Source organism: Geotrypetes seraphini, chromosome 11 (assembly GCF_902459505.1).
Source record: "Geotrypetes seraphini chromosome 11, aGeoSer1.1, whole genome shotgun sequence".
NCBI lineage: Eukaryota > Metazoa > Chordata > Amphibia > Gymnophiona > Dermophiidae > Geotrypetes > Geotrypetes seraphini.
The window spans coordinates 20,114,184-20,126,981 of record NC_047094.1 but is presented as its reverse complement, the minus strand read 5'-3'; the positions used below and the strand labels follow the sequence as shown (position 1 = coordinate 20,126,981).

The window sequence follows — 12,798 nt, the reverse complement described above, 5'->3', positions numbered from 1 at the left end:
ACACCTTTGTGTGAAAAATAGGTTTCTTTGTTGTTGGTACTTAAACAGGGTATTTAGATTAACAGATTCTTCCTCCCGCTCTTCCTAGTTCAGTCTTTGCAGCACTGGGAACCACACACCAGGAAACTTGTGTTGAGAGCTCTAAATCTGACTACCTGGTCGCACCTTTGGTTATGAACATAACTCGCTTCCCCTCTTGTAAGTGCTGTATCTGTGGCATCTCTAGCCCTGGCCAACCCAGCGTGCAGAAGACCTGAATAACATGGTAGCCTCCAGCACTGGAAAAGCTCTAATTGTTCATGTTTTCTTAACGTACCATTATCAGCTGTATTCAAGTGTATGTTTTATGAGATCGTTTTAAATTTCTATGTTACACTTGTGGATGTATGAAAATGAATAAAAATTTTAAAACCAAAAAAACTATTATCAGCTGTATCTCTGCACATCTTACCATTGGTTTCCACCAGTCTGTTTTTCCAACAGTAGCCGCTTTTCATCTTCAGAAAACTGTAGATCCAGCTCAAATGAATTATTGTCGAGATCATGAATGTATTGTTCTATGTTACTGCCTGACCTCTGTGTTTGATTTGTCTCTTGAGTTGAAAGTGAATGCGAAGAGACAGAAGATGCAACTTGCATGCCACCAAATTGACTCAGAAGATCATCATACTAGAAAAAAAGAAATCAAAGATAAATGTATCACACTACCACTGATGAACTCATTTTGTAAATTAAAAGTTAACTTCAGGAAAATTGAAACCAAACAACTTCTGATACCATTTGAAGCAAAGCTCAAAATGAAGATTACTCCTTTTTTTACTATAAACATCAGTTTCAAGTTTATTAAAATTTGATGCAAATGCTTACAATATTATTTCAAAGCAAATTACATATATTAAAAATCAGGGGTAACAAACTCATACTTTTAAGGACAAATTCTGAAGACAAACATTCAGAAACAGGAGAAATATTTTAAAAGAAAGGCGACATTAAAGGGTAACATAAGAACATAAGAATTGCTGCTGCTGGGTTAGACCAGTGGTCCATCATGCCCAGCAGTCCGCTCACAGGGCAGCCCTTAGGTCAAAGACCACTGCCCTAATAGAGACAAGCCTTACCTGCGTATGTTCTGGTTCAGCAGGAACTTGTCTAACTTTGTCTTGAATCCCTGGAGGATGTTTTCCCCTATAACAGCCTCTGGAAGAGCGTTCCAATTTTCTACCAATCTCTGGGTGAAGAAGAACTTCCTTACGTTCGTACGGAATCCCCTTTTAACTTTAGAGAGTGCCCTTTTGTTCTCTCTACCTTGGAGAGGGTGAACAACCTGTCTTTATCTACTAGGTCTATTCCCTTCATTATCTTGAATGTTTCAATCATGTCCCCTCTCAGTCTCCTCTTTTCAAGGGAGAAGAGGCCCAGTTTTCCAATCTCTCACTGTACCACAACTCCTCCAGCCCCTTAACCATTTTAGTCGCTCTTCTCTGGACCCTTTTGAGTAGTACTGTGTCCTTCTTCATGTATGGTGACCAGTGCTGAACACAGTATTCCAGGTGAGGGCGTACCATGGCCCGATACAGCGGCATGACAACCTTCTCTGATCTGTTCGTGATCCCCTTCTTAATCATTCCTAGCATTCTGTTTGCCCTTTTCACCGCCGCACATTGCATGGACGGCTTCATTGACTTGTCGACCTGTACACTCCCAAGTCTCTTTCCTGGGGGGTCTCTCCAAGTACTGCACCGGACATCCTGTATTCGTGTATAAGATTTTTGTTACCGACATGCATCGCCTTACATTTATCCATGTTAAACCTCATTTGCCATGTCGCAGCCCATTTCTCGAGCATGTTTATGTCACGTTGCAGGTCTTCGCAATCCTCCTGTGTCTTCACTACTTTGAGTAACTTCGTACTGTCTGCAAATTAATCACCTCATTCGTCGTACCAATTTCCAGGTCGTTTATAAATATGTTGAAGAGCACGGGTCCAAGCACCAAACCCTGCGGCACTCCACTGGTGACGCTTTTCCAGTCTGAGTATTGTCCATTTACCCCCCCACTCTGTTTCCTATCCTCCAGCCAGTTTTTAATCCACGTGAGTATTTCACCCTCGATTCCATGGCTCGTAATGCAGAGATCAGAGTGAACGGTGTTTGTCACGTGTATCCACTGTAACCCTCTTCTGTTTGCTGCATCTTCAGCTCATCACCATTAGGAAGCTGGTGCTGATTAAAGGGATTCGGCAAAGTATGATGGAACCAAGATGGCTCTTTATGTTGATGACATTGCGCTCGCCCAACTCTCCCCCAGCATGTCTAATCTGGAAGACTCATTGGCTGAAAAGTTGGACAAATTAGGGAGGCTTGTAACTTATTTAAATAAGATTGATGCATTAAATCTTAGTTGGGATTTTACAGAGAAAATAGTAGGGCATCAAACTGGACTTCAGGAAGATTAAATTGAGGATCCCTTAAAATAAAAAGGATGCTAAAAGTAGGGGCTTTTCCGCATTAACTGGATGGAGAGTCCTGGTACAATTAGAATGAATTAGTTATCTTTCCTTTTTACCTGTTTTTAAAAAGGTACCTTTAATCTGACCAACTTTTCTTTCATACATATTCTCAGAAGGATTGAAATGAGGTTTATTTGGAGGAAAACAGTCACTTATTAAAACAATGACTCTCCAAGGATTAAGAAAGGATGGACAAATCAAGCTACCATTTTTTCCATAAATACTATCTTGCCTCTATTTGGTATCTTACAAAAGACAGCCAGTGACTCACTTGTTTGGGGAGGCTGATGCAGAAAACCATGGGAGGGGGGGATAGGTGACTATGGGCTGTATAAACTTTCTTCCTTCTTTCACTACAGCCATCCCCAAAAGTTCCTGCTTTTTCCCCTCACTCATATTTTCTACTTTTACTGGCTCTCTCTAGTCAAAACACTTATGCCTCCTCTTTATCCCCTCCCCTCACTTGCTACTGCAGGATTTGGAGAAAGTTCCTCTCTCAACCTCCTGCTTGCCCGTGACTGCTGATTGGATCATTCTGCTAGCCAGACCAAATGAGAAGCAGATGGTAGGCAATTAGCAGCAGTAAGCACATAGCTTCCTCTGGCTTCCTGCCTTGGTCATCATCCTATTCTCTGCCTATCTTTAGATAGAAGGCAGGAGAGGAGAGATATAAGAGATATTTAAAACATCTGTGGCATAAATGCACAGGAGGTGAATCTCTTTCAAATGATGAACGGAAGCTCTGTAATGAAGGGGCACAGAATGAAGGTCAAAGAGGACAGACTCAGAAGTAACAGAAAAATACTTATTTACAGAAAGGGTGGTGAATGTGTAGAATGGCCTCCTGGTGGAGGTAACAAAAGCATCTCAATTCAAAAGAGCCTATGACAAGTATATAAGATCTCTAATAGAGAGCTGCACAGGAATGGGGTAAGTGGGGATCCTGTGTCTCTCCCTCCTAGGGTCACAGGGATGGAAATATCTTTTATGGAGCGTACCTGCATCTGGGTTGACTCCAAGACGTCCAAGTACCACCTCCTCTCCTCTAGCCTTCATAATTCAGGCAGCTGCACTTGTTGTGTTCAAAGAGCCATAGGCAGCAGTTCCTACATGCTGCCTGCAACTGCCCCGAAAGCCTTGTGTCAAAGGAAAGGCTTCCAGGTCATCCGCAGGCAGTTTATAGGAACTGCTGCCCGTGGCTTTTTGCACACAAGTGCAGTTGCCTCAGTTATGAAGAAGAAAGGAGGAAGCTACACTTGGAGCCGGCCCAGAGGCAGGTACATACCTGCAAAGGGATGGAGAGGCGCAAAGTAGACCATCAGGCCAACAGGGGCCACTGACTTCGGCGTGGGGGAGGTGCGAGTCTTTCCTAGTTTTTGACCCCCAAAAACAACAAGGAAAATAAGCAAATAATTATAAAAAAATGCAGTACCTTCAGGAAGATGAACAAACCTCACAAATGTGCTTCCACCATCTTGGCCTGTCTCATATGTTCACATTTAAAGAAAGCATTTCTGTGCACTACCTGACTTTGAAAGCAGAGTCTCTTAACGCTTTGCCCAGGCAATACTACAATATTTTTCAATCTCATCATCTCCTCCAAAGCCATCTGCAAACTGGAACACTCCTACACTTGGGGGTAACTCACTTTTGTGCTTGATCTTAGTCCTACTTTTAGATGTAGAAGGTAAGGCTGCTTCCCTGTAGTAGGTGTTTTCGATTAGATAGCAAGGTTAATTAAGCATGCAATCTCTTCCAACTTCTCACAGCTGAACTATTTGAGCTGTGGAACAGACAAGTCTGAGGAGACTGCTGCACACAAGAGGGGGCCATGCAAGCTCAAACTCCGATACTGCTGTTCTGTCCCAGCTCTCTCTGGCACCCCATTTGAATGCCTGATTAATCCTGCTATCTATAGAGAGCTAGGGTATATTTTACATTTACATTAGAGGCTCTGGAACAACTCCATTTACAAAATATGTATTCCTCCCAATTAATATTTCCAAATTAATGAAGTGTCTTTGCTTATTTGAAAATGGGTCTCTACCAGAGCATCTAATGTACTTCAGTAGCATAATTAAATTAACTACTTCTGAAGTTTATGGGGACTTGCGGTGATGGATTTGATTTCTGTCCCCATGCAACTCGAGAAGAAGGGAATGTGGATGTTATAGATGGGCAGATTGGATAAACCGTGTGATTTTTATCTGCCTTCTTTTTTTCCTGTTTCTTTGTATTAGGCATCTATGGTATCTTAGCCAAATGGAGAAATCTTTCCAATCAACAATGCGCGAAATTTGAAAGGGATAAACTATAGAACAGGGCTGCCCAAGTTCGGTCCTCGAGATCTACTGGCAGGCCAGGTTTTCAGGATATCCACAATGACTATGCATGAGAGAAATCTGCATACCAAGAAGGCAGTGCAGGCAAATCTCTCTCATGCATATTCATTGTGAATATCTTTATTCACAGTAGATCTCGAGGACCGGACTTGGGCAGTCCTGCTATAGAATATTGGGGGGGGGGGGGGGGGGAGATGGGGAGGACGTATCTGTGAAGAGAGGAAGTCCTATTAGTTCATTGTTACTAATAAAAACCGATAGACTTTATTTCTCTTCACATCATTATTAGAATGCCTGCAGTTAATCCAATTATTGCTTTCTGCGGTTCATGGAATGATTCAAAGTTTCCCTCTGAAGTCTTTCTTCAAGTTGTTTTAATAAAATATTCTGCACTCTGGTTTTGGAGAGTTCTTTATTTTACAGAAATTTCTAATATTAGACTTTCTCTAGCATAGAAAATTCACCTTATGTCCAGAGAACAAACCATTAGCCAGTCATTCTTCTAATATAGAAATAACAGTTTACTCCTAGAAAATGTGTATTGGTGAAGAGTTTATTGTTGCTGAAAATTATGGATTCCCAGAAAAAGGAAAAGGAGTGATATTTGATCCTGAGATGGGGATCAGATAATAGGAATTTGGAAATGCTTGATCTGTATCCAGATAGTGAACCAGCAATGTCAGGTCCTGAAATGAAGGGAGATGGAGAATTCCTACAAGTTTTAGGTCTTTGTCTTTCCCCTATTCACGATTTTAGGAATAATATCAAAAGTTGGCTTCTAACAAACAATTACCTGAGGATTTCAAAAACTTTTTTGTGTTCATGCCCACCTGTACCTGTTAAGGAAACAAGGTTACTTACATGTAGCTTGTGTTCGCCAAGGAAAACAGGACTTAAAATCTTCACCTATGGGTGATATCAATAATGCTATCATCCTGGAAAGCAGTATCCCAGCAACTTGTTTTAGAAGCCTTTGGGCCCACCATCACAGAGAAACTTCTCAATCCATTACAAGCTATAGGAATAAAACTCCTTGGAGAAGTAGGAGTGCTGTGATGATTAAAGTCCAGCTATCCTTAGAGAATACCTCCAAAGACATGCAAGACTTCAAAATCCTAACTCAGCTACAGCCAGCCATTTTCTTTAGCAAGACTGCATGAGGCAAGAGTGTAGGAGGATTGCTCCTGCCCTGGATCACTGCTGGACCACCAGGGCAGGGTCCTGTGACAGCAAAAGGACAGAGCTGGGGTTCTCAACCTAGTCCTTAGGATACAGCTAGCCAGTCAGATTTTCAGGATATCCACAATGAATATGCATGAGATAAATCTGCATGTACATCTACTGTATGCAATTTTCTCATGCATATTCATTGTAGGTATTTGGAAAACTTGATTTAGAGTGAACTAATGTGAACAAGTGCGTTTAAGCACAGAGGTGCCTGTGACAAAAAGAGAGAGGTCCAATCAGTTTCACAGTGCAGATTAAACTGAGGAAGTCTCATGTGACAGAGGCCAAATGCTTCTAGAAAAAGTTACTGGTGAACTGCTTTGCATTGGACTCTGTTGGTGACATTATCCTTAGGTGAGGATTTTACAGTCCTGCTTATCCCCAAAAGTACATGTTTACCTGATCCTGTGTGGTTGCAGTGCCCTATTAGCCAAATGAAGCATAAAATGTCCCCCCTTGGACAAACCAAACAAAATGGCAGGTTATACAATGAACCTGAAACATTTCCAGGAAGGTTCAGGGGTCATTGAGTTGAAGAGGCCCCTCAAATAAATGTGTTTAATATTCATGTTACTGGACATAATTTTTTCATTTTCCCCAATAAAAATGATCTGTAGTTTTTGTCTAACATGTGTCTATAAAAAGACAAAATAAAGCCAAATACAGGCAGGACTATCACAAGCACACCAAGGAAGCATGCATTTAAATCTCTCCTGCTTTGTTTATTCTGATGCAGTGATGAATCACATACTTTTTGCATTTGCATTCCCAACTGGAACAACAGATGGCAAAAGCTTAGTTGTAAGTGATTTGCCCAATTAAATAACCTACACCACTGAGCATAAAGGAGCGATACACTATGACTCGTCTTTTAATTAATTTTTACAAGGTTAATTTCTTCCACTACAATATTCAATGCATAAAAAAAGGAGCACATACATTTCCATAGCAATCCTCATCATCTTCCGACATAGCTGGCAAATAGGCAGTGAGTTTTGGAGGAGTCTGGTGATGAAGGTTCTTCCAGGCAATATGTTCAAAGAATGGATGTGCCTTGAGGGGTTCATAGCCACCCATTTCTTCACAGCCTAACCGCTTCGTATAATCTAAAACCTGAAAGTTTTCAAATGCATAGACATTAGCAATATTTAAGGTTGGCATCCTGATATAATACTTTTGTAAATATAATTCTTTAACATGCTTTTTATAATCCTTCTGCAAAAGATGGTGTTAGGGTATCAGAACAGTGCAATTTCTTTGTTAAATTTGTATGCGTCTTATATAAAAAAAAAAAAAAAGATCATTTAAATTTTTTTTTATTTACATGGCATGATCTAATAACGACACCTAGTGGTCAGTCAAAGAGCAACACTGGAAGAGGCTCCTATAAAGGGCATTCTATTTTCTCTGGCAAATGGCAAATTTCTTTTAACATAAAAGTAAAAGAGCAATATGAGAGAGAAAAAAAGCCTACCAATGATATATTTAGTGTGAAACCTGTTTGATGAAGGCCAGATAAAAAGGAGTAAAGAAAAGCCTTAAAGTGGGAGGAAAATTCAGCTAGATGTATTAAAGGCTGTCATATATATATATATATATATATATATATATATATATATATATATATATATATATATATATATATATATGAATGACAGTCACAACTCAGTCGAGTTTTCAAGGTTCCACAATGATTATGCATGAGATTGATCTGCTCGTACTGCTTCCTTTGTATGCAAATGGATCTCAAGCTTATTTATTATGAAAATCTTGAAACCCAGGATGGGCTGCAGCTCTCAAGGTCTATGGTTGCCTACCCGGCTCAAAAGGCATATTTTTCCAAAGAAACATTAGACCTTAATAGCAGACATTATAGATAAATATTTGGGACCTACTTTTGGTATAATTATCTCAATATATATACAGTGGTACCTTGGTTTACGAGTGCACCGGTTTGAGAGTGTTTTGCATGGCTCGATTTACGAGCACCCCCCCTGCCTCGAACCGGCACCCCCCAGCCACGATCCGATCCCCCCCCCCGACACAATTGGGCACCCCCCCCCCCCCGCCGCCGCATCTGAGCATGCTCAAGGCCTGCGAGTTCACGTTCTGAATGCATGCTCAAGGCCTGGCACAGGAAGCAGATTTTCGGGCACAGGACATGCTAGTGCTGATGCCGATGCGGAGGCTACACTGGAAGTAAGAAGAGGGTTCGGGTGGGTTGGGGTATCTCAGGTCACGGCAGGGGGGTGCCCGATGGCGGCGGGAGGGTGCCGGTTCGTGAGGGGTGCCTTCGGGGGGAGCAATGCTGGTTCTCGTGGGGGGGGGAAGGTGGGGGGTGGGAACATATCAAAGCAAGTTTCCCTTACTTCCTATGGGGAAACTTGCTTTGATATACGAGCATTTTGGATTACGAGCATGCTCCTGGAACGGATTATGCTCGTAATCCAAGATATATGAGATAATTGTGAGATATGAGATAATTATGCCTTTTGAGCCGGGTAGGCAACCACAGACCTTGAGAGCTGCAGCCCAACCTGGGTTTCAAGATTTTCATAATAAATAAGCTTGAGATCCATTTGTATACAAATGAAGCAGTACGAGCAGATCAATCTCATGCATAATCATTGTGGAACCTTGAAAACCTGACTTGAGTTATGACCCTCAAAGACCATGGTTCTTCATCCCTGCTCTAGAGAAATTCAGCCACAGTTAAAATGATCTGTAACTAATAGCCAAAAATCTAAGGTTCTTCAGAAGAATGCATCTAGGCACAGACTTGTAGAAGACATCACTCTGCCCATCGAAATCACCTGTCCCAACCCAAAATATTCAGAAGACAATACTTACCAAGAGTTTCTCTACAAGGTCTCTTGCCTTTGGAAAGAATTTTTCAGGGAAATCATATTCTAACTTGATTATCTTTTGAAATATAAGATATTCGTTTCTAAAGACAAGAAGCATGAAAATACATAGTATTTAGGACATGGTATTCTATAGCTGGCTTTCAAAATACTCAGAAAAGAGTCTTTTGTTGTCACATTTATATGATAGGCTTCTAATATTTTAAAAGTGGATTGAATGCTGTGGTAAGCTCTTATTGCATTTCAAAGCAGAAAAGCTCCCTCAAATCAATTGATCATTAAGGGGACTCTCTCTAAGCAACTCTATAAGCAAATAAACCATACAGACTGTTCCATTAATATGTCTGTCTGTATTCAAACAATAGTAGTGGAATTCCTTTGATGGGGTTAGGTCAGGGAGAAATTTAGGATTTTCTAAAGTGTTTGGAAAGCTTTAGTTGAGAAAATAAAATACCCCTAAGACATGTGGTGCAAATCTCTGTGATAATTTTCTCTTCATTAATTTTCATAGTGTAAATATGGGCAAATTTTCACCTTGAAAACTTGTGCCAAGTCTGCAAATAAAAAGTAAGTTGGAACGCTGTAATACCTAGGTGCAACTACATGTTGGGTTTCCCCATTTACAGTTATGCAAATTGCAGGCTTTTCTGGAGGTGAGAAACGCTGGTAGTTTATGTCAGCTCTTGCAGATTCTCTGGTATTGAGGGATATATGGGAGGGTTCTGCTCGTTGCCAGCTTATTTGGCCCCAGTGTTAGAAATTTGTACACTGACAAAGCCTTTAACATCTGCTCAAACTCCCAGCCCCAATGTGACAAATCTTAAGATCTCGAACTGTCGGTGAGAGGAATGTTCTGTCACTTGGCATGAGACAAGAATTTGACTTCAAGAGTTTCAGAAGACAGCTAAAGACTTGATTAAATGTTTCTGAAATAGAGGTCCTTTTGCTAAACTGTGGAAAGAATTGGTTTTATTGTGCCCTTATGAGGGGTGTCCAATGTCGGTCCTCGAGGGCCGCAATCCAGTCGGGTTTTCAGGATTTCCCCAATGAATATGCATGAGATCTATTAGCATACAATGAAAGCAGTGCATGCAAACAGACCTCATGTATATTCATTGGGGAAATCCTGAAAATCCGACTGGACTGCGGCCCTCGAGGACCGACATTGGACACCCCTGCCTTATGTGGTTTTTTTTTTCCTGCACACTAAGGCCATTTTTACCACAGGCTGACAAAAAGGCTCTCTTTTTCTCAATCATTTTCCAATAGTGCATGGCCACCACTTATTTAAGTGTTTTAATAATAACAACTTTATTCTTTTATACCGCCATAACCAGAAGTTCTAGGCCAGTAGTTCTCAACCCTGTCCTGGAGACCCCCCAGCCAGTCGGGTTTTCAATGAATATAATGAATAATGAATATGCATGAGAGATTTGCATACCTGTCACTTCCATTATATGCAAATCTCTCTCATGCATATTCATTAGGGATATCTTAAAAACCCCATGACAGGGTTGAGAATCACTGTTCTAGGCAGTTTACACTAAAAAGAGCTGGACAATCAGCGAAATACAATAATACAGTAAAAAATACAAATATTTGTAAAATAGAATTTCAATAATAAAACTTACTAAGTAATAAACTTATCGAACAAAGTGCTCTTAATTAATTTCCAATAACATAGCTTGCTAAATACATTTACCTAACCAAGATTTTTGCCTACCAGCTTGAAATGCTAAGGTCCTATCTAAACTAAACTAAACTAAACTAAGCCTTAGGTTTATATACCACATCTTCTCCACTGAAGTGGAGCTCGACACGGTTTACAGAGTTTAAAAAATATGGGAAGAGAGAAGAGAAAGAGTTTACAAAGCATAAAAAGAGGGGATGTAATCAGGAGAAGAGATTATTATATGCTAGAGAAGAGCCAGGTTTTCAGTTGTTTATCTACACCCATTCATTTTTGGATAAGCAAATAAGTAGAAGTTTCTAGTTTCTCTTGATGATCTTTTGTGTCAACTATATGCTAACCAATTAGTGCATGGTACATAAGATTGTCATAGTGGGACAAACTGAAGGTCCATCAAGCCTAGTATACTGTTTCCAAGTGACCAACCCAGGCCACAAGTACCTGGCAAGATTCCAAAAGAGTAAAACCGACTTTATGCTGCTTATCCTAGAAATAAGAAGTGGATTTTCTCAAGTCAATCTTAATAATGGCTTATAGACTTTACTTTTAGGAAAATGTCCAAAATGGTAACATAGTGTAGACATGCTAACTGGTTAGTACAGGCACATCCACTCTCCACCCCCTCTCCACCCCCTCAAATTTTATTTTCCAAAACAACATGTAGTTAGCGCATGCACACGCCAGAACACAGGACACTTCAGTGTGAACCAAGTTAGGCTTTCATCCACCCCCCTTCTGTGTTAGGTGTGCATTAGCGCCTAAAGCAATGTTACTTACCGTAACAGTTGTTATCCAGGGACAGCAGGCAGCTATTCTCACTAATGGGTGATGTGATCCAACGGAACCCCGATGCGGACACTTCTTTGAAGAAAACTCGAAGTTTTGAGTCGCCCACACCGCGCATGTGCGAGTGCCTTCCCGCCCGATGCACCGGGCGTGTCTCCTCAGTTCAGCTAGCTAGCAGAGAAGCCAACCCAGGGGAGGTGGGTGGGACGTGAGAATAGCTGCCTGTTGTCCCTGGATAACAACTGTTACGGTAAGTAACATTGCTTCATCCCAGGACAAGCAGGCAGGTATTCTCACTAATGGGTGACCTCCAAGCTAACCAGAATGGGATGGTGGGAGAGTTGGCAACTTAGGAGAACAAATTTTGTAGTACTGTATCCAGACAATAGTGTGAAGTGAAGGTATGAACCGAGGACCAAGTGGCAGCTTTATAAATCTCCTCAATCGGTGTTGATCTGAGGAGGGCTATAGAAGCTGCCATCGCTCTGACCTTGTGGGCTGTGACTTTTCTGTCAAGGGGCAATCCAGCCTGGGCATAGCAGAATGAGATGCAAGCCACCATCCAGTTGGAGATGGTGTGCTTGGAAACGGGGCGTCCCAACTTGTTCGGATCGAAGTACAGTGGTGCCTCACACAACGAACTTAATCCGTTCCAGGAGCAAGTTTGTTATGTGAAACGTTCGTTGTGTGAAACGCGTTTTCCCATAAGAATACATGTAAAACAAAATAATTTGTTCTGCAGCCCTGTTGTCCCATAAGAATACCTGTAAAACAAAATAATTCGTTCTGCAGCCCTACATTTCCCTCCCTCCACCTCACCTCACATGCAGAGCCTGCCAGCCTTCTCCCTCACCCAGCCGCACGATCTGCAGGAGGCTAAGAACTTCGGGAACTGGGTCAGTTCCCACTGCAGCTCCATGTGACTCTAGGCAAATCACCTGACCCTCCAGTTGTCCTAGGTCAGTGGTCGGCAAACCGCGGCTCGCGAGCCGCATGTGGCTCTTTAGCCACTTGAGTGCAGCTCTGCACTTGCCTAGGCCCGAAACTGTCAGAAGGGTCCCAGGGCTGGCGTAAGAGGGGGGAGCATAGATCTAAGGGGCCCTGCGATCCAAACTTCTTTATTAAACACCTAAATTTTCCTTTTCAGAGGGACCCCGACATGGCAGCTGTTCTCATAAACTGCCGGTAGCTGCCCCGAAGCTTTCCCTTTGCGGCGATCTGCCCTATCAGAAACGGGAAGTTGCAGCAGAGGGAAAACTTCGGGGCAGCCGCAGGCAGTTTGTGAGAATGGCTGCCATGTCGGGGTCCCTCTGAAAAGGAAAATTTTGGCTGGAGAGGGCAGTGATCTCTTGCCTTCCCTACTGCTCCTCCCCCGTACTG

The 12,798-nt window shown here is 41.8% G+C and overlaps 1 protein-coding gene across 3 annotated transcripts in view; it reads right to left on the bottom strand.

The window, feature by feature from the left end:
• PDPK1 (3-phosphoinositide dependent protein kinase 1) overlaps positions 1 to 12,798 on the bottom strand; it is a 121,998-nt gene that overhangs the window by 12,906 nt on the left and 96,294 nt on the right. For all 3 annotated transcript variants that reach the window (XM_033914328.1, XM_033914327.1, XM_033914330.1), the window contains 3 exons: positions 8,929 to 9,025; positions 7,018 to 7,191; positions 452 to 669 (listed from right to left, as the gene is read on the bottom strand). In XM_033914328.1, coding sequence (XP_033770219.1) covers positions 452 to 669; positions 7,018 to 7,191; positions 8,929 to 9,025 — 489 coding nt within the window. The remainder of the gene's footprint in view (positions 1 to 451; positions 670 to 7,017; positions 7,192 to 8,928; positions 9,026 to 12,798) is intronic.